The following is a 21,573-nucleotide window of genomic DNA, read 5'->3' on the forward strand; positions in this document are numbered from 1 at the left end:
ACTAGACGGAAGTGCTAAAAATAATGCCGAGCGTGCCAATGCAACAGAATTGAGTTCCTCCCGGAGATACATTAATATTGTGTGATGTCATATTTGATCTTATCATATTTCCCCAATGTATCAGGTTGATAAATATGAAAAGACAAACAAACGTCTGGTTCTACCTAAGACACAATATAACTGACTTATTAGCAGTCAACCACCTATAGAACATGGGCTCCAGCCCATACTTTCGAATAGATGACGATTTAAAACCAGAATCACAGCCAAATGTGATCATTCAACAACACCATCAAAATCATCCTCACATAGCCAAAGGTCAAGTCTAACAGCATTCCTCATATGTGCTACACTGAAAATAACTGGGATGCAACTATTAATGTCACTAAGACCATTAATAACCAACTGTAACATCATCAAGTTAACCTGTCATTTCTTATGACAGCACAACTTCAAAACAAGTTAATTCCTGGTACCTCTCTGGGAGTGGCATGTACAAGCCATAGTCCAAACTCTACCCAGTATGAGATATCAGTGACTATGTCCCTCATTATATCCTTTCTCACCACCTRTTAGGGCTATGCCTGTATTATGTTGTAACCCGATCTGTAGGATGAAGCCCTGTAGGGCAAAACATCCCTCATTAAAGATGGAATATGTTCTTTTTCAGACCTCATAGGGGGTTGGGTTAAATGCAATAGACACATTTGGGTTAAATGCATTCAGTTGTGCAACTAACTAGGTATCCCTTTTCCCTTCCTTATTTTCCTTTTTGCAGTCACTGATGAAGCCTCTATTTACTATTACAGTATTGCAGGATGATTTTGGATATAGCAGACTCTGGCTGACACTGGCTCTTTAGTGTTTTAGCAATGAGCAAATTAGTACCATCTGAGGAGACAAAGGCTATTGCTGTAACAACTTTTGAAATGGTTGACATCAACGGTCACACAATACACAATGACAAGGCATGACAAAAAAAAAAACTTACATTTTAGAAAAACTATTTGCAAAAAATATCGAAAATCTGCAATGTTTATTTTTTTAATAACCAGTGGAAATTCAAAAATCCAGGGGGGTTTGGACTCTTCAGAAAAATGGTCAACTATGACAAACTAGACAATACTGATGCATAAATGATTTAGCGTACAAGTGTGAAAAGTGATCATACAGACAAGTTGGAGAAATTCACACATAAATATATTACCAAGTAGGCCAGTCAGTAGTCGTCACAGCTCCTAATTGGAATTTGAGCATCCTCAACAAACACAAACCAGCGAGAACAACGATAAGTTTACGCTGAGGCACTAGACTCCTGGAGATGAGTAATATCATAATGTATATTTGCAATTAACAGTAATTGTAAAGAAAGGGAATCATATTAAATCATGTTACTCTTCTGAACGTTAAGGCATTAACACACAAAAAACGATAAAACCATGTTAAGCCATTCTAACCTTGACAGCCATTCATTTAAGTAGAAGCTACAGGAATGTCAAATACCAACTGAGAAATATACGTGATTGGTTTCATACCAGCCACTGAAAACTGTGGTAGAAGTGAGTGAAACCAATGGCGATTGAACTCCTATGTAACATGTGGGGGTTAATGGGATGCTTCAATCCTGTAGTTTGAGGAATGATAAGTCTATAGATTTTTTGCATTCATCGTTATACAGTATTTAATCAAAAACACAAAATACCAAGTGTGTGCCATCACTTCATGGTACTTATTAGTTAAGTTAGAAATATACATACATAAATATGGATTTAATGAGTATCAAAATAGGATTTCTTTAGAAAATTAGTTTGTTGTCAAAATGCTACACAATTATAGTTACAAAACTTTGTGAGCAATGAAAAGTGATCAGTTTAGAATATTGTTGCAAAAGAAGTCGCTCTGGATAAGAGCGTCTGCTAAATGACTTAAATGTAATGTAAATGTAAAAGCAGACAGTTATTTACTCCTACTAACTTTGATTGTCATTCTTTCAGCCCATCTTTTCACTCAGTTTTGCTAAACTAAACTGGAAGAACATTCTTTTTTACACAGGGAACAGACAGATCACATATTATTCAGGCATGCCAACCATCGTGTCACTTTTAACAGACTTCCACTTGTCTTTTGGAAATATGGAATATTGTCTCACATTTAAATTCAACCAGACTACCTTTTGAGCAGCAGTAAAAAGTACTGAAATGGATTAAGTGAGAGATTAATGAAATATGAATGTAAAACAATTAGTTAAATCTATATTAAATACTCCAATTTGCTACAAGCAAGTACATTTGAGACAGAATGTTAAAACAGTACACTAACCTCTGCTATGACACTTCAATTCTGTATCTAAATACAATACTTCACAATGTAGTGTTAGTGTCTACTTATGGACAGTTGTTCTGATTTCCCCACAAACTCAGAACAGACACATTGGCTACTCTTTGCTGTGCACTAAGGCCTCGTGGTCTTTGGATGCTCTCTATGGTACATGTGCGACTTGGTCTTGCTACTCTAGAATTGGAGGGGGAAGCTCAGAGAAAAAAATAAATGGGGAGTAACAATGAATAGGGCCCTATAATATCTGTTTTGTTTTTCCAGGATCACACTTTTTAAATAGAAAAACAACATTTAATGTTCTAAGTTCACAACAATGCTTAAAACACACCAGGTGAGCACTTTTGAGGTCTGGGGAAAATCTAAGACATTTCTATTTTTGGGTGTAGATACCCTTTAATTCAAGCGTGCACCAGCCAAGAGACTTGTTTGGTTATCTGTGTTTCTGTGGCAAACATGTGAATGCAGTTTGTCCCCAATTTTTTTTTAAAGTATCTCCACCTACCAGAAGACGRTTATCATTAGCAACACAAAGTGGCAGACAACCTTGCACACAGACAGGGGAATTCCCATGCCTTTGCTTCAGGGAGTTTAAGGAAAATACAAATCACTAATGCAATTTTATGTCTTATGATAATCTTGGCAAAATACATTTTCTAATACATTTAGTTGATTTCCTATTTTTGAATATTGTTGAATTCCGTTTTAAGGTCTGAATTCGTGATTCCACTCGCATCACAGACTTTTGTTGGGCCCTGCATGAAGTGTGTGTGTGTGTGTGTGTGGGTAATTGCGGTGAGTGTTTACTACTTGTGTTTGCATCTGTGTTTTCTGCCGTTGCTACATTGCGGACACAATAGTTCAGTTCTAGCATCTGTTGCACACTTCATTAAGCTAAACATGGATTTTCACCTTGTGTGTCCGTTTCTTTATGTAATAAGCCATTAAATCTGGAATCCTTAATGGTGAAACAGCCACGTCCGTTTGCGATATTACCTTCAACAAAGTAACTGCAAACTGTTTTTTCCCACTCGGACATCTTTTCACGCACGATAGAAGAGCACAATATGTACTGCTATTTTTTTGTATATATATTTTTTAATGCTGCGCGACGCTCCTTAGCTCGGCAACAAAAACAAATGACAACAGTGGTGGGGGCGGTCAGTGGCGCCGTTTCACCCTACTGCAGATTCCATCTTTAAATGCAGAGCTTGTTTGTGGCTCAGCACTACATTCATATAGTCCAGACCCATTGTCCAGGTCAGCCAGGTCAAGCAATAAAGAAATGCATCTTTAGGAAAAAAATAAAAATATATTTAACCGATCTGGAGAATTCCTGTATATACACACACACACACACACGTGTATGGTGGAAGGGGTGCTTCATAAGGGTTGTCCTTACATTGACCTAGTAGTCACTACTATAGACTAACAGTTGAGGTCTACAGCAGCGGATCGAAGGGTTACAGAGAGCACAATYTACACGGCTAAATCCCTAAAGTAAAAATAACAGCTAAACCTGCCTTGATGTTCACTTCACCATGATATTCTAGTAAACACAGGTAAATTTAAAAAAACGAAACGATTCATCTTGTAATAAAAAATGATTTAAAGAACTAGACGATATATTGGAATCAACCAGGAGTGCAGCTTCTATCGGAGTAGTGCTTTAAATCATCTCACTGTAACCTAAACAAAAATCACAAAACAGAGAAAACAAAGCAGATATGTTCATCATACTTACACAAGAAATATAAAGAAAACATATCTAAAAAACACAACTCCAGTGTTTACCTTTTCTTAGTGTTTGTAACAGGGACCAAGTGTTTTTCAGACTCATCGTGTGGTAAGAGAAAAGCATGGTCCTCCTTCAGTAGTAGTTTATGATGTCCTGGCTATTGCAATAGAGTTGAGACTGGGCCATGTAGTGAGGAAGTCCTGTAATGTGTGGAAGAATGCTTTTCAGACCATTCAGCTAGGATGCTAACAGTGCTTTTTGTGAGTCTCCCCAGCAGGTAGCTTAGGGTCTAATGATCCCACAACACTTTCCAAGCCTCATTCTGCACCAAACCACTCAAGCTATAAATCCTTGTAGTGTCCAAATGTTTTTCCTCCACAGGAAAAAAGGGACAGACAGAGTTCCTTTTCATTTCAAAAGGTGCGTTAAAACAATGCTTGACCAACAAAAATGCTAATACGAACTGGGCAGTGCTTCTCCGCTGCCCCCCCCCCCCCGCTCCAGATCAGTGAGAGTCCGAGGTGTGAGCTTGGGGTTCAGGGTCCATGTGACTACTACCACTTAGTGGGGAAGAGGCCTCTGCTCACTCATCTCATGCGGTTCTGCCTCATGAGAGGCACGATGCAGGAGGGCGGGCCAGCCTTGCTCAGGAAGGGGTGCTTGAGCAGCTCATTGGCTGAGGCCCTCTGGGTAGGGTCTCGCACCAGCAATTTGTCCAGGAAGCCCTTGAGGAGAGGAGAAACCTGGGAACAGAGAGAAGGAAAAACAACATCAAAGGATGAGTATCGACTTCAAAATGTTGAATAACAGGGACATTGTTAACCATGTTGGGGCCTTTTGTGAGAGATGGGCTCTTTCTGGTGTGCCTAGTACCTTGTGTAAGTTCTTGAGTTTGGGTGGTAGGTTGTCACGGATCATCTTCATAGCTTTGAGGGGGGGCTCATTGAAATAGGGGGGTTCTCCGTCCACCATCTCAATCACCATCACCCCCAAGGACCAGATGTCCACCTACGGGGTAGAATATTGTATATACACACAGTGATCAACGATAGTTTAGAATTATAATGTGCACACACACAGACACAACTGACGGGACCTTACCTCAGGCCCATAGGGTAGTCGTGAGATGAGCTCTGGGGCCATCCAGTAGGGTGTGCCTACCAGGGACTTGCGCCGCTGGACCTCTTTAGACACCTGGGCGCAGAAGCCAAAGTCTGACAGCTTCACCTGGGGGGTGGGGACAGAGGAGAGGGTCAGAGCCACACTACAATTCACACAGGACATTTTCTAAATAATGTCACCGCTGAGATTAAGACAACCTGWGTAACTGTTGATCAAATGCTTTTAAAATCTACCTAAAAACATAGCAGTATTTTTAGAATGTATCTTTGCAAATGACAGACTTTTTAAGGCTGACATGGACATTGTGTGTTATTGATTGACAGGCTCAACCCTTTGTGTACAAAGAACAATCCTCTATCTAGCAATGTGCGGCTTTACAGTACTACACATCACAGCAGAACAACTCCCACAGTTTTCTGAGAAAACCTTTGCAATGCCTGGGTGGATAAATATCCTGTCTGCCAATTGTGACCTCTGAAGAACAGGGCTCACTGACTAAAGCATGCTTTGAATTGGTAAGGGGAAATGAAACACGCCAGTGAACACACGCACGCACCCACACTCGTCTGCCGAGAAACAGCTGAGGGTGACTGACTACACTTCCCCTTGGGTCAACCACAATAAGAGCTAAGYGCAGCCCTTAGCATGCTAACCATGACAGCTACAAGTGACAAGTGGGGCTTGAGGTTGACACCTGGGCTCAATCAAACTGTTGTATCATCTGCAAACTGTTGTCGGGTAAATGAAGAAGTAAATGAACAGCTTGAGCTTCAAGCCCTCCATTACCTCTCATATACAGGACCAGTCAAAAGTTTAGACACCTACTTTTTCTTCATTTTGACTATTTTTCTACATTGTAGAATAGAAGACATCAAAACTATGAAATAACACATATGGAACCATGTAGTAACCAAAAAAGTGTTAATCAAATCAAATTCTATATTTGAGATTCTTCAAAGTAGCCACACTTTGCCTTGATGACAGATTAGTAAAAATAAAGAAAAATCCTTGAATGAGTAGGTGTGTCYAAACTTTTGACTGGTACTGCATTACAATACTTTGGGAACAAACATGACTGAAACAAGTTCCTCTTTCCCATATCTTCATTTAGACAGATGGTTTTAAAGCAGACWTTCATTTCAATATGAAAATGAAAGCCTGTTATGACTGGGTGGTATGGGGAGGGTTGCCACAATACTCTGAAGTATATCATGTCAAATAAACAAAACATGAATCAGACTTCATTTCACACACAGCCTTATTATTCACTCAGATTCAGTTATTTCCCAAAGCTAGACCTATATCACACAATATTTTATATCATACAGGTTTTTCAAGGTCCATAGAGTTCAGTCTGTTTCGTGTTTTCTTTTTTTGCCATGGAAAATTATAATATTTGTGTCTATGAAGGAAGTAGTGATGTAGAGTTGGGGTCAGAGTTTGGTGTACATACTCTAGTCTTATAATTGTCTGATGGAGGTAGTGATGCAGAGTTGGGGTCAGAGTTTGGTGTACATACTCTAGGTCTTATAATTGTCTGATTGGAGTAGTGATGCCAGAGCTGGGGTCAGAGTTTGGTGTACATACTCTAGTCTTATAATTGTCTGATGGAGGTAGTGATGCAGAGCTGGGGTCAGAGTTAGGCAGGGGTTAAAGCAACAAAATAATCCCAATGACTGACACTTGAAGTCGATCTCAGATCAATTGTCTGGGGTCAAGTTCACCTCCCTTTCAAGTAAGAAAGTCATGACAATCATGTTTGACCAATTCCATCAAGGACTGAGAAGGTCAGCTCCGGCAAATTTTTGGAAGGACATTCTATTCCAAAATGAATGGAAATAACATGATGCCATCTAAAATTGCATTTCTACCTCCAGAAATGGGCCCAATAACATATTGGTATAAATTATTTTAACATATTGGAGCATGTGCATATAACCAATGCATGGTCTATATTATCAGATGTGCCATTACTAATAAGCATGATCACCTGTAGCCCAAATGATGAGCATAGAGGCTATAAAATGTACATAGGCTGAAGCATGGTGGTTGTCCACCTCCATTTACCCCACTGGACACAACATCCTGACTGTCATTATTAATAATTATAATTTTAATATAAATATGTAAATTATTCACTCGAAAAAATGTCATTTTTTTGTTTTTATTACAAAGTATGTCATTGCCCTTTTAAGACGATAAACGCTCCTTTAAAGTGCTCTGTTGTGCAGCTGCCCCTAAACCATGCTTGAAACTCCAATTGTACAACTGCATTTGTAAAACGATGCCACGTGCAATTGAAAGAGTAGAGAAATAAATGTGGTAGCAACGTAAAACTGCGATCCCCCAGCTTTCAAGTGTTTTCCCGTGATTGCATGAAGAATAGTTGTGCATTGACTGCTTGTCAGAATACGTTTCCCCTCCTATGGCTCTAGCAACTTGAATGTGCCTCGAGAGGAATATTTATCTCACATAGAACACGCAACAASCCAACTAGGTAAACTATTCTAATAATCAGGTTGTCTGATTTTGTTTTAATCACATTACATGGCAAAAATAGTGTCACTGGAAAGCTCCATCCTGAATGATAAAGTAGAGGCGTTGAATGACTGCCAACAGCTACAGAAGGCTTGACAGCGCTGTCTGAGCTGAGCGCTGCTGTGGTTCACATTAAAGACTATTACATTCATCTGAACATCGGAGTGTCATCAACAATCATACAGTACATGTCAGTTCAGTGCACATAGCGTAACAGAGGAAAATAAAATATTTGGGAATACATTTATTTGGGAATATATTTTGTAGGAGAGACATGCTTCTGTCTGTATTAGGCTGTGTCATTTCCAAACTCCCCAATGTGACAGAAATCTGTCGCAGTGATGGAGAACTTCAACCCCTGGAGTTCGGAGTACTTACTCTGCCATCGTGGGTGAGAAGGATGGAGTCACTCTTGATGTCCCTGTGGATGACGCCCTGGGTGTGCAGAACTGACAGAGCCTTCAGCACAGACAGGCACACTGTGGCTATCTGCTCCTCATTCATCCTGGACACACACACACAGGTCATTAGCACTCCGAGTTGACAGAGAAATAACATCACACACACAGTACAGGTCGCATTGCAGTGATGTGATGGTGTAACTATGCGACACTACCACCTTSTGGTGAAACAAATAACTAAACAAAAAACATTTTGAGTGGTTACCATTGCTTGTATTGTAAAAAYAGCTACGATTTGAGCAGTTGAATATTATATGACTAGTATGAAACACAGACAATCTTAAATCTAAATCACCATAGCCCAGGGCTGCCCATGCCTCTTCCTGGAGATCTACCGTCCAGTAGGCTCACWCCAAATCTATTGAACACACTTGATTCTACTTATTAACCACTCACCAAGACCTTTACTAGCTGAATCAGGTGGTAGGGTTGGCCTGAAAACCTACAGGATGGTATATCTCCAGAAAAAGGGTTGGACAGCCCTACCATAGTCTTTTGTCCTGCTGGTCAGTTGTCAGAGAAGCAGATCAACGGTCATTGCTATCCGGTATCCTTGGTACGTCCAACTCTGACATCACCCCATTGAAGTCGAAATTTAAAAAGGTTAGAGTTTATGGTAGGGACATCCCAAGGATTCCGGATAGCACTAACCACCGATCAATAGACCGATCAACAGACATGCACCTGGTGTGTGTGACGATGTCAGTCAAAGCCCCTCCCTCCAGGAATTCCATGACGACCCAGAGTTCATCTCCCACCAGGTAGCTGTTGTACATCTCCACCACGTTGTCATGGTGATAGTCCCGCATTATCACCACCTGGAGATCACAGCAACCAGAGTTACTAAGGAGACCGTGGGAAATTACACAGCATATGACATCACTCATTACACCCCTGCAAAGATATGCATCAACCTCACCCTCCACGAAGGACACATTTTTACAAATGTCAGCAAATCAGCTCTGTAATAGCCAACTCCACTATAAAAGGTTATGGATCACACAACTAATAGCTTATAAATTCATGGCCTGTATTCCCTAAATATCCACAATCTTAAAACCTGTATCATCTCAATCTGTTTAAGTCAATGACAGGGTCAAAAACAAGACCCCCATCCAAGTCCATTACAGTGACCACTGTCCCCACCTCATTGAATAGCAGCTCCCGGCGCTGCTGCTTGCGCAGGTCCATCTTCTTGACAGCCACCAGTTTGCCGGTGCTCTTGACGGTGGCAATGCACACAATGCCGGTGGAGCCCTCTCCGATCTTGATGTAGTGGTCCAGGTAGGTGCGCGGGTCACCCGGGTCCACCACCATCTGCAGCGCGGCGCGGAACTGCTCATGGGACACCCGCTGGGGCTCCCTCTGGGTTGAGAGGGCCTGCTGTGGTGGTAGGGCAGGGGCCGGGGGGCGGGGAACGGGAGCCTTCARCTGCTGGTAGCCGTGGGGGGGCTCAGGGCCCAGGACAGGGTGGGAGGTGTGGTGGGGGTCCCCTCGTAGCTGGCCCTGCTGTGGGGCTTTGCCCCCGCTGCGGCCACTAGAGGGACCGTTGTGGCGCGGTGTTTCGTGTGGTCGGGTTGGCTTCAGCTCCTAGAACGGAGAGAAAATGATGACACTGTATGAACAACACCTTTATGTCTGAGAGGTCTGTCGATAAAACATTAGCTACAATGGTTTCCATTCTCTCCATATCACCCAACGTTCTGGTGTTCTCCTAGCAGCCTGTCAGTACCTGGCTGGTGGGGCTTCTTCCTCCTTCACTGTCAGCACGAGGGTAGGTGTTGAACGGCCTGCTGCTCTGCTGTGCTGTCTTTATCACCCCCTCTGTTACAGGGAGGTTAGGCATACGGATGTTGGGCCCCGAGAGAGGCCTCTTATCCCGGGGCGATTGGGGGCTGCTGTCCCTGCCTGTGTAGCTGGACTTGGGCCTCTTGTCGCTGGGCCCCTTGTCGCTGGGCCCGTCCCTGCGGACTACCTGGTCGTGGTGGTCCCGTGGGTCCATGTCTCTGGGCTTTGGCGGGGGAGGGGGTGGGCAGGGCCGCTCCCTCTCTCGGTGCCTGCTGCCTGGCTCCTGGCCCCGGGGCTGCTGCTGTGGCCGGCCGTCCTCTCCCTGAGAGCGGGGTACCCGTTGGGTCTGCCGGGGGTCTCCACCAGCTAACTGGTCCGTCCTGGGCCGCTCCCTAGTGCATCAGAGACACGGTAAATAGGTTACATCTCTCTGGAGTGGTGGAAACATTTCCGACAAGAGCCATTTTACAACAGATCTGAAAACCTCCTGGCCCCCCTTCTACCGACACTGTACCTATCTCTGTCTCCATAGTGATCTGGGTGGTGGTGTGTCCGGTGGGCCAGGTCCCCGTTCTCATGGCCTCCTCCCCCCGAGGATCCAGAGTCTCTGCGGGGCTGGATAGGGGGGCTGTCCCGCCTCAGGGAGTTGGAGCGGGTCACCGACATGGTGTCAAACTCATCCAGCAGCCATGTCAGCGAGCCGTCCACAGCGATCTTACTACCCCGCACTATGGTCTACAGGAGGGAGAGACACCAAGTAAGGAGGGGTTGAGATCATACCAGTCAGGACAAGAGAGACTTCCTGGACTGTCACAGCTTCATTCTAAAAAGAGATATGATGACAGGCAGATTCTATTTTCAGTGATGTCTTTTGCATTTGCTGTGTTGATTGTTTCGGAAAGAMGACAATCATGTTTACTGTTTAGGTTCTGTGCATTCAAACTGTGATCCGAATCTGACGTACAGTAATCCGAGACAGTAATAGTTCGGTGCCCTTTCCCCATGACCTACACACTGAAGAAGGCTGTAAAGGCGAAACGTCTGTGTACTCTATCCCTAATGAGGTGAAGAGAATAATACAAATAAAAACGTATCAAAATTTGTCAACAGAGAATGACCCTACAGTGAAAACATCACTTCCTGTTTATGACACACGCATTTCCTCCCACGTCCCTTTGTGACGAACCCTGACCTTGCGGGGCTCCACCGTGGTGATGACGGTGACGTCGATGAAGGGCTTGGGCCTCTTGGCCGTGTCCTCGATCAGTGACTGCCATTGCCGCGGCAGCCCCACAAACTTCTGTTCCTGCTCGTCAAAGTCTGTGTGCACGCGGTGCTCGAAGTTGGAAGGTGCCGAAATCTGGACGCGGGGCTTCTTCTTCTTGGTGAACATGGCGGCAGCCGGGCATCAGACCTGGAACACAGAGAGGAGAACAGGGGTGTATTCATTAGTGCACACCGTAGTAAACCGTAGCAAAACATTTTGCAAGGAAAAACAGTTTGCAACAAAAAACTAAATAAATCGATGCGGTGCCTGTTAATTTATCATTGAATCACAGCCTACTTCGCCAAACGGGTGATTTAACAAGCGCATTCGGCAAAAAAAGCACTGTCGTTGCACCAATGTGTACCTAACCATAAACAACACCTTTCTTAAAATCAATACACAAGTATATATTTTTAAACCTGCATATTTAGTTAATATTGCCTGCTAACATGAATTGATTTTAAATTAGGGAAATTGTGTCACTTCTTTTGCGCTCTGTGCAACAGAGTCAGGGTATATGCAGCAGTTTGGGCCGCCTGGCTCGTTGCGAACTGTGTGAAGACAATTTCTTCCTAACAAAGACAGCCAACTTCTCCAAACGGGGGATGACTTAACAAAAGCGCATTTGCAAAATAAGCACAATCGTTGCACAAATGTACCTAACCATAAACATCAATGCCTTTCTTAAAATCAATACACAGAAGTATATTTCTAAACCTATATTTTAAACCTGCATATTTAGTAAAAAGAAATTCATGTTAGCAGGCAATATTAACTAGGGAAATTGTGTCACTTCTCTTGCGTTCATTGCACGCAGAGTCAGGGTATATGCAACAGTTTGGGCCGCCTGAATTTGACAGAAAATGACATAACATTGAAGGTTGTGCAAATATTTAGACTGCCACCCGTTAGATAAAATACGGAACGGTTCCKTATTTCACTGAAATAATAAATGTTTTGTTTTCGAAATGATAGTTTCCGGATTTGACCATATTAATGACCTACGGCTCGTATTTCTGTGTGTTATTATATTATAATTAAGTCTATGATTTGATAGAGCAGTCTGACTGAGCGATGGTAGGCAGCAGCAGGCTCGTAAGCATTCATTCAAACAGCACTTTCCTGCGTTTGCCAGAAGCTCTTCGCAAAGCTTCAAGCATTGCGCTGTTTATGACTTCAAGTCTATCAACTCCAGTGATTAGGCTGGCAATACTAAAGTACCTATTAGAACATCCAATAGTCAAAGGTATATGAAATACAAATGGTATAGAGAGAAATAGTCCTATAATTCCTATAATAACTACAAACTAAAACTTCTTACCTGGGAATATTGAAGACTCGTGTTAAAAGGAACCACGAGCTTTCATATGTTCTGAGCAAGGAACTTAAACGTTATCTTTTTTTTACATGGCACAATTTCTTCTCCAACACTTTGTTTTTGCATTATTTAAACCAAATTTAACATGTTTCATTATTTATTTGAGACTAAATTGATTTTATTGATGTATTATGTTAAGTTAAAATAAAAGTGTTCATTGTTCATTCAGTATTGTTGTAATTGTCCTTATTATATATGTATGTAAAAAGTGTTTTTGAATAAATAAATAAAAAAGTGTTAAAAAAAAAAACATTTTACAATTTTTTTAATAAATTAAAATCGGCCGATTTATCGGTATCGGCTTTTTTTGTCCTCCAATAATTGGTATCGGTGTTGAAAAATCATAAAATCGGTCGACCTCTACTAGAGAGCATCTCTGAAAACCATTTAATGTAGACTGACACAATCACACTGAGTGAATGTCCTTTGGCAAATGCACAGAGAGATAAACAGAGTACACAACCGTGTACGTAACCTACACAAGTTGACATTAGAAAATGACAATATAACTTGTAGGGAGACCTCCCATAAAGACAAATAGCTTTTACAAGTTGCAGCAATTTTCTTCAGACAAGAAATGTATTAGTCAGGTAAGTATTACTCTGAGGTGAGCCCAAGGACCCCAGCTGTAGAGAAAAATGACTTCCCCTTTCCTAGCACATTTTCCCCCTAGCGTATTTCTCTATACTCAAACACACACGCACACACACATACACACCTTTTACATTCCGGATTCCTTCTCTTGCTTTAGATATCAGAGAGGAGGCTCTCCCTGAATCCAAATGCTGGGCTGCCTGCCTGCGATATACTGCCTGTTCCTGACCACGGTCCTAGATCCACCCAAGCTGCAGGGAAGGGGTGCTTGGCGAGGGGCTGAGGAATACCGCCTGACTGGCCCATAAAGCAGAACTGACTCAGCGAATGTTTGAAGTGCAATGGAATCATCCACCCATCTGCACTAACCTGTACAAAAAGGGCCACAGATGAGGTCAACATGGGCCTTCCATTAACTATTTAAAAGCCACTACTGCTGGTCAGAGTTGAACGCACAAGTCAGCATGATGACTATATCAAATAAGGCAGTGGCTACTGACAGTACTGCTAGATCATTTAGTTGTTTACAAAAACTGCTAGATGAGTTATCGGTTTACAAAAACAGATTGAATGGGAAACATACTGAGCAGCAACCACAGAGCCCCACACGACTGAATCTTGCTGACAGGCCTGTAAAGTGGTTTGCTGAAGTATTCGGTTGCTCCTCTGAAACTCTGTCTTAGTGGAGCCAAGCAACGATGGGGGAAATATTTTAACACAGCCAAGGAAAAAGGATTATTCAATGCCAGAAGGCCAAATACCATCAGAAACTACATTAGAGTTGACGAAAACATCAATAAAACGGTGCCTTCCCCCAGGATAAGTGACTGAATGAAAGTGGAGAGCAGCACAGACCACATGGTGGAGCTCAGGCAGCAGTCTGCAGGCAGTGCAATGGTGAGACAGGTTTGAACAGGTGAGGCACAGCTGAGAGTCACAGCAGCATGTGTAGTAGCACCTCCCCCAGAAGGCCCTAGGACAGACAAAATCACTCTTCCGTGTTCTACACTTCCCCCTACGGAGAAGGTAGCAGGGGGAGCAAGAGACAGGTGTCCATGCACTCAGACTAGACAGATACAGGACAGGAGATAAGAGGCCCAGAGAAAAACAAAGGATGGGAATATTTTCAAATGTATTATCTCCATTTTCTTCTCCCTGTCTGTCAGTAAAGCAGTCATAAAGCCTAGCTTATATATCACTACCATTCATGAATAATTTCCCTCTGTGTATGTAGAGTAGAGCTGCAACCGCCCACAAAGTGAACAAAAAACGTAAAGTTCAAAACACGCTCTCCCGGTTATGGAGTCCCTCACAATACATTAGCATACTATTATGCACCGGTGAGCAGCAAGAAAGACACTTCTGTGGCAGTGTAGACCCAGATGGGTCATGGCCAGAGAGCTACCGTCTGTCCAAGCACAAGGGGTGTTCCACCAGACTCTAGGCACAGCCATGTGTGTCAAGTCTGTAATGTAGCAAAGCAAAAACACCCAATTTGAACTCTTTGAAGCGGGGCTCTCGGTCAAACCAGTTAACATCAAAACAGCTGTCCTCAGGGCAGGCCCACTCTGGAGGATAAACAGTCAGGCATGACTGACGCAGCGGCCATTAACAGGAAAACGCCTCATCATTCAGACTCCACTGTCACCACACAGACCCGGACAACGGCACGTCTACTCATCAACTGCCTTATTCTGCAAACTCAAAATGGTTTTCCTCTTTCCCATGTAGGCATACCTCACATACAATTTTTGGACTACAACACTTGGGAGGTTAAAGGACATGTAAACACATTTCAAAACCAAAGATAGATTCAGGTGATGACTCATTTCCAGGGGAGACTTAAGAGATTGTATGAAACTGTTTGAGAAAGACATAGCTAATCACAAAAGCACATGTTTATGTCAGAGTCTAAGAGTACACACCTGGCTTAATGGTCTCACCATTGTTCAACATTGCAAAACCTTGTGTTCATACAGGAATATGCCTATATTGTATAGTACAACACACACATGCCTTTGACATGAATCATGTCATGCCAACTATATTCATTGCATTTCTCTCTGCAATGTTCAGTGTGTTGCGCTCTCTCCTGAATGCAAAACAGTAGGCTGTGTCATCTCGGACACTATGCAGCCGAGTTGCACCTGGGTTCAGAGGTGATGAGGTCACACATCTTCAGGGAATTGTCTCACCTTGCCCGCATCACTCTGCCTGTAGCATCAATAATTCTGTCAGCTTATCAGGATGTAGCATAGTCTAGATGTTTGTGGGCGTGCTCTACTGTTGCCATCTTTCATTTGAGGTTACTGCCCAGTGTTGAGTCAGAAGTGCAAACTAACTGAATTCTACCTCTGAGATTCGCAGATTTACAAAGTGCAGTGCAAACACAGTGTGACCTTGGAACCGACCCCCAATTACAGCCAGATTGTTTCTCAGTCTTGCCTATCTGTTGTTTACCAAGCCTGGTGTTGGGCTGCAATTTGCTGTAAAACAAACGAGTAGGTCTGTGAGCAATTACAGTAAATGTAGGAATTAAGATAAGAATACCAGCTTCCCATAYTGTATGTAACCCACGTGCTTGTGTGACTATACTGACAGTGTCAGATCCAACTAAATTACTACTACTACACCATTGTTTTCATTACTTTCGGAAAAAAAGCACTCATCAAACATGTACGTTAGGCTATAGCTTGCAAACACACTACCAAAGAGATGAAAGCTAGTCTGAAAAATATTGTTACTTCAGGGTGTAGCCTACCTCCCCCAATTTCCTGAGTGCAATCCCGTTGTTTCGGATGACTTTTGACAGTTGTTTACATGTGAAGAAACACTGGAGAAGTAGTGTTTCATGATTGTTTAGCAAAATACAACTATATTAATTWAAAAATAACAGACGTCAGCAGGTTTACGAAGCACACGTCTAGTGGGAGGAGTGAATAGATACCAGATGTTACGCATGGAATACCACATGCTGGTGGTAAAGATTGTGTAGCGAAATGTGTAGTGAGAAATCATTGCGTTTATTACTAAAATCATGTATGTAAATAGCGAMTTTGTTGGATTTRACCGCTATAATAAGTTGTTTCAATAACGTGCTGGCTAATCTTATGAATGTGTTTAGACCTCAGAAGTAAAGATACATTTTTCAGCGGAGATTAAACTTCTCACGGTCGAGAAGCATTTTCGGTTAGCTTCTATTCGCTTTTTTGACGTAGGAATAAGTATGAAAACAATGAATAACCACAGTAAAGCAACACGTTGGTTACGATCTACTCACCAGAATGTCTATCCAACGCGATACAATCCAATTGATATCATTTCACAGTCACGCATGAGAACAAACGAGGAACAAATTATCCAGGCAGCCTCGCTCTGTTAGAAGACTCCCCAAAGTGAGATCAAGAAGTTATTTCCGCAGCGTTTCAAATCGATAAAGAGCTGCGGTTAGTGCACACGCCGTATTTACCCAAAGGYACATTTATGACAGAACGAGTTATAAATAACTTAATCCGAAACATAGCTGTAAATCTCTTAGAAGATCAATTTTGTCGCATTCCGATGGTTTCACAAATGCGGGCCAGTATCATGACGTCACCTGGAAAAGGGGGTAAAAAGAGTCACGTCAGACTCTTTCAAATCCAGGAACGCCCACTGCCTTTAGATGTGGTGTGTCTGTTCAATGATCATAACTTCGAACTATTCATTGTGGTTGAAAAGCAAGACAAATCATTCTCGATATTATTATGTAATCTATTATATGACACGACCAAACTGAAAGCTTGACTCACTTTGCCACAGTAGTGGGAAACTGGAATGTTCAACTACTGGTAAATACTAATGTACTCGCTTATTTATTATAGCACTGTCTTATGAAGGCTTTAAATGGCATCTTGTGAAATACCCAGTGACTGCTAATTTGAACAGGATTGTAAACGGATGAACACAAGTAAACAGTGAAGAGAAATGCCTCTCAGGGAACAAAAACATGCATAGTAGCTTCCTCCATCAAAACTGTTCATAGTGTAAGCAAACGTAATCAAATAATGCTGATGAAGCAAATGTCACCAAGGAGATTTGTAATGATCCCCTTTGACTTCCATCATAATGAGTTGCTGCTAATGTGCAAAGGAATACAGTATGCTATAAATAGGGGTTGGAACAGAAATTATTTTCCAATCGTTTCGTTCTTAACAGAACCCCTATTTATTTCGTTCCGTTCCACTGTACTTTAATAAAATATTTGTTTTACTTGATTACTATTATTTCATTCCAAGTAATATTATCAATATAGAGCTGCTGCCTATGCTCTCTGACAAAATCCCTGTCAGTAGTTCTTAAAAGAATGCCTTATTTACTTTTATGACTGCTGAATACCGACCATCAATCACTTAGATCATGTATTTTCAGGCTCGTGAAGCAACTGCTTCGATTCCTCTCCATCTTGTGCGTTATCTCTTCTCGGTGTCTGCTCCACACAGACCCGACAAGTTTAAGCGGGTGCGCAATGGATTATGGTCATTGTAATTAATTACCAAGTATTCTGCACTAAACTGTAGAATATTGGCCTGTTGGAAACTACAACTCCCTACTACATCGCACAGTTCAGGCTTCATCTAATGTATCTGGCATGCATTAGCTATCTGAATTAGGCCCACAGAATTATACCTATGGAGGAGCGGCTTCTATGGAGCAACTTTGATTATCTCTGAACTTTCGAGAGTTGACTTAACGTTGGACCAATGCTAGCTAGCTAACAAGCTTGTGTGGGCAGAAGCCACCAGAATTAAAAACAAGATATACCTTTTTGTAGTTAACAAATCTAATGTGAAACATAACTATAGTATCCGTAACTAGCATTGAAAAATGTAATCCATTCTTCATTAAAAATCTGTCCTAATTTCTGAATAACGCTGAAACGTCAGTAGGTTACAGTATGCTTCGGAGGGGGAGGAGCAGGTAGTTTACACACAAAGATTTTTAGCTGGCAGGCAGACACTGGAATACGTTTCTAGTGACAGAGTGAGGGCTTTACATATTATTGCGTTTGTGGGACTGATTTTTTTCTCTCCGTAATGTAAAAAAACKTTATTAACTGGCTTCTATCCATTTAAAATAAAGGTTATGTTCTGGAACATTATAGATCACTTTTCGTTCTTGGCTCTGATTCTGTTCCTCTAAAAATGTCGTTATTTTACAGTTTTCTGTTCTGTGCCCATACTGGGTCCAACCCCTGACTATAACATAGTAACACCAGGAGTGTAAGGATGTTCTCACTTGGTACCTTAAAGACCTTTTTTTTTGTAGGGTGAACACTCAAAGAAATCCAGACCCCTCAAAAATGACCAACCGAACTGAAAATAGCAAACAGAACTGAGACCATTGAGAGATTTGATTTGAGTTAGGTTTGCTTGAATTGTGTGATCCGGTTCCCTTTTTTAGGCCAACGTGCACCACCCACTAGACTACTGCAATGCTGTTTCCCCTGCCATAAACCCTCACACTGGTACCACAAAAGAGAGAAGATGGTTTGCAGAAAAAACATGTGTTGTTTTTGGGATATTGAATAGCGATTTCCAAGGACGCACAGAAATTCCAAAATTTAGTTTTTAGTTCAAAATGTGCTAAGAAAACTTCATCATCTGTTTATTCAACTGTGGGGTTTGAAGTGTAAGAAKACAACATATTTGGTGAGAATCACAACATAAGAGCTAGAATAGATTTTCTATCCTAAAGGTAGGGTGTTAGGTGACGCAACAAACAATGGACGCTCTGCGATAATTCTACAAAAAGTATCAGGAAACAAATCCATTTTCACTAAATGTCAATTTGGTCGTCAAAATATGCAGTGGTGTAAAGTACTTAAGTAAAAATACTTTGAAGTACTAGTTTGATTATCTGTACATTACTATTTATATTTGACACATTTTACTCACTACATTCCTAAAGAAAATTATGTACTTTTTACATTTTCCCTGACACCCAAAAGTACTCATTACATTTTCAATGCCTAGCAGCACAKGGAAATGGTCCAATTCACAACATTATCAAGAAAACATCCCTGGTCATCCCTATTGCCTCTAAACTTGTGGACTCACTAAACACAAATGCTCAATTTGTAAATTATGTCTGAGTGTTGGAGTGTGCCCCTGGCTATCCATAAATAGATCAAAACAAGAKAATTGTGCCGTCTGGTTATATAAGGAATAAGAAACAATCTATACTTTTACTTTTGATACTTAAGTATATTTTACCAATTACATTTACCTTTGACTTAAGTATATTTAAAACCAAATACCTTTAGACTTTGGCTCAAGTAGTAWTTTACTGGGTGACTTTCACTTGAGTCATTTTCTATTAAGGTATMTTTTACTCAAGTATGACWATTGAGTACTTTTCCCACCACTGAAAATATATAATAAATCATTTGAAAACATGAATATGGCTGTTGTAACCAATGTCTAAAAATCCCRATACTGTAAGTTATTAAAATGTACGCGACATGAGCCCAAATGTAACGCAACTGCCATGCTAAGAACTTTCAACACTGGGACAGCCAAATGGTGGTGGCTGCATCATGTTATGGGTATGCTTGTTATGGGCAAGGACAAGGGAGTTTTTGATAAAGAAACTGAATAGGTCTAAGCACAAGCAAAATCCTACAGGAAAACCTGGTTTAGTCTGCTTTCCAACAGACACTGGCCAAATATACACAAGTTGCTTACCAAGACAACATTCAATGTTCCTGAGTGGCCAAGTTGGTTTTGTCTTAAAATCGTCTTTAAAATCTATTGCAACACTTGCAAATGGGTGTCTAGCAATGATCAATCAGCTTGAAGAATTTTCTTAATAATAATGTGCAAATATTGTTCAATCCAGGTGTGCAAAGCTCTTAGACTTACCCATAAAGGCTCAAAGCTGTAATCGCTGCCGAAGGTGATTCTGACATGCATTGACTCAGGGGTGTGAATACTTATGTAAATTAGTTATTTCATTTAATACATTTGCAAACATTTCTAAAAAAACATGTTTTCACTTTGTCATTTTGGGGTAGTGTGTGTAGACGGATGAGGGAAAAAAATGTAATCCATTTTGAATTCAGGCTGCAACRAAATGTGGAAYAAGGGGTGTGAATATTTTCTGAAGGCTCTGTAAGCTATGTTATTAGACTAGTGCAGTACAGACTTGGTGAGAAGTGTCTGTTGGTGCTGGGCTGTGTGTCTGTCGGTGCAGGGCTGTGTGTCTGTCGGTGCTGGGCTGTGTGTCTGTCGGTGCTGGTAGGGATGCTGGGCGCACACACACACACACACAGGGTTGGCTGGGAGTATTATTTTGGCACTCTAGGCCTAATCAGTTGGGCTACTGAAGACAATATAACTATGATACAGCCTAACTGTTACTAATTGGTAAATAGTAACCCTGCTTTTTGTTCATGATCATGTAATCCCATTTACTCTGTTACCACACCTGGTGTGCACACTTTACCCCTCAGTGTAGACTCCCAGTTCTGCATAAAACAGCAATATATGTTAACATAACCACCTGAATTTAAATGAATGGGTTTAACATGCTGTATTTTATAATTCCAATGAAGCAATTATCATATTACACATCTCATTTGCATAAAGTAGTATAAAACGTTTTCTAATTTCATAACTTGTTTCAAATTGTTACAAACTCTGTTGTTTTGCATAAAGCATGACAATGTGTTAATATGACCACCCTACCTTAAATTATTGGGCTTAAGTTAATGCATATTAAGTGCCTAATTTACATAATATTGCATATTAATTTCATAAATATTTTATATGAATCATCCATCCCTATGTTCTACATCAACCCTGAAAATGTCATAATATTTWGACCACTATATAAGATATTGGACTAAACGTGTTAAAATTAAGAATTCAGACAGATGATTTGCTGCCTTTTTCCAGGGATTATCATTGACCCTTTTTGACCTTTTCTGTTCATGTGAAAATAAGATCTCAGCAATGGTAAATCTTAACCTCAAACTAAAGTGTTCTGTGTCCTGATACGCTGATCTATACCATGGAATASAAAATATAATACAAGAAACAACGTTTGATTTTGACCCCTAACACTCTATTAAAGGGRCAGTAGCCTACATTTTCAATTACAGCATTATTTCATCTGCAGTTATTCTTCTGACATTTATTCTGTTACCAATAACATTTATATATTAATAGTATCTTCTGATTACAAATATGTCTCATCATTTAACTAAACGCAATCTATTAGATTCCAAAATATAAGTAGATATCTAGCTGTCCGATAATACATTCTGATGGAATGGCTTGTCCTGCACTTTCTAAAACCCAGAGTGCATTGA

At 41.2% G+C, this 21,573-nt stretch overlaps 1 protein-coding gene across 4 annotated transcripts in view; it reads right to left on the reverse strand.

The window, feature by feature from the left end:
• Window positions 1–1,017: 1,017 nt before the first annotated feature.
• The window catches only part of LOC111982821 (serine/threonine-protein kinase PAK 4), a 32,835-nt gene continuing 12,279 nt past the window's right edge, over window positions 1,018–21,573 (reverse strand). Inside the window, exons 2-11 of one of the 4 annotated variants that reach the window (XR_011473851.1) lie at window positions 11,174–11,395; window positions 10,496–10,716; window positions 9,926–10,373; window positions 9,340–9,783; window positions 8,878–9,011; window positions 8,111–8,237; window positions 5,174–5,299; window positions 4,946–5,080; window positions 4,129–4,815; window positions 1,018–4,023 (exon numbers count right to left, since the gene is read on the reverse strand). Coding sequence is in view for 3 of the 4 variants with exons in the window: in XM_024014428.2 (XP_023870196.1) it covers window positions 4,660–4,815; window positions 4,946–5,080; window positions 5,174–5,299; window positions 8,111–8,237; window positions 8,878–9,011; window positions 9,340–9,783; window positions 9,926–10,373; window positions 10,496–10,716; window positions 11,174–11,374 (1,992 nt within the window). In the remaining variant the exon portion in view is untranslated. Of the gene's footprint in view, window positions 4,816–4,945; window positions 5,081–5,173; window positions 5,300–8,110; window positions 8,238–8,877; window positions 9,012–9,339; window positions 9,784–9,925; window positions 10,374–10,495; window positions 10,717–11,173; window positions 11,396–13,344; window positions 13,572–16,500; window positions 16,812–21,573 lie in introns of those variants that run through there. The other 3 variants (XM_024014428.2, XM_024014430.2, XM_024014429.2) reach the window with 3 other exon arrangements.

The sequence above is a fragment of the Salvelinus sp. IW2-2015 genome, linkage group LG22 (assembly GCF_002910315.2).
Source record: "Salvelinus sp. IW2-2015 linkage group LG22, ASM291031v2, whole genome shotgun sequence".
In the NCBI taxonomy this organism is placed as follows: Eukaryota; Metazoa; Chordata; class Actinopteri; order Salmoniformes; family Salmonidae; genus Salvelinus; species Salvelinus sp. IW2-2015.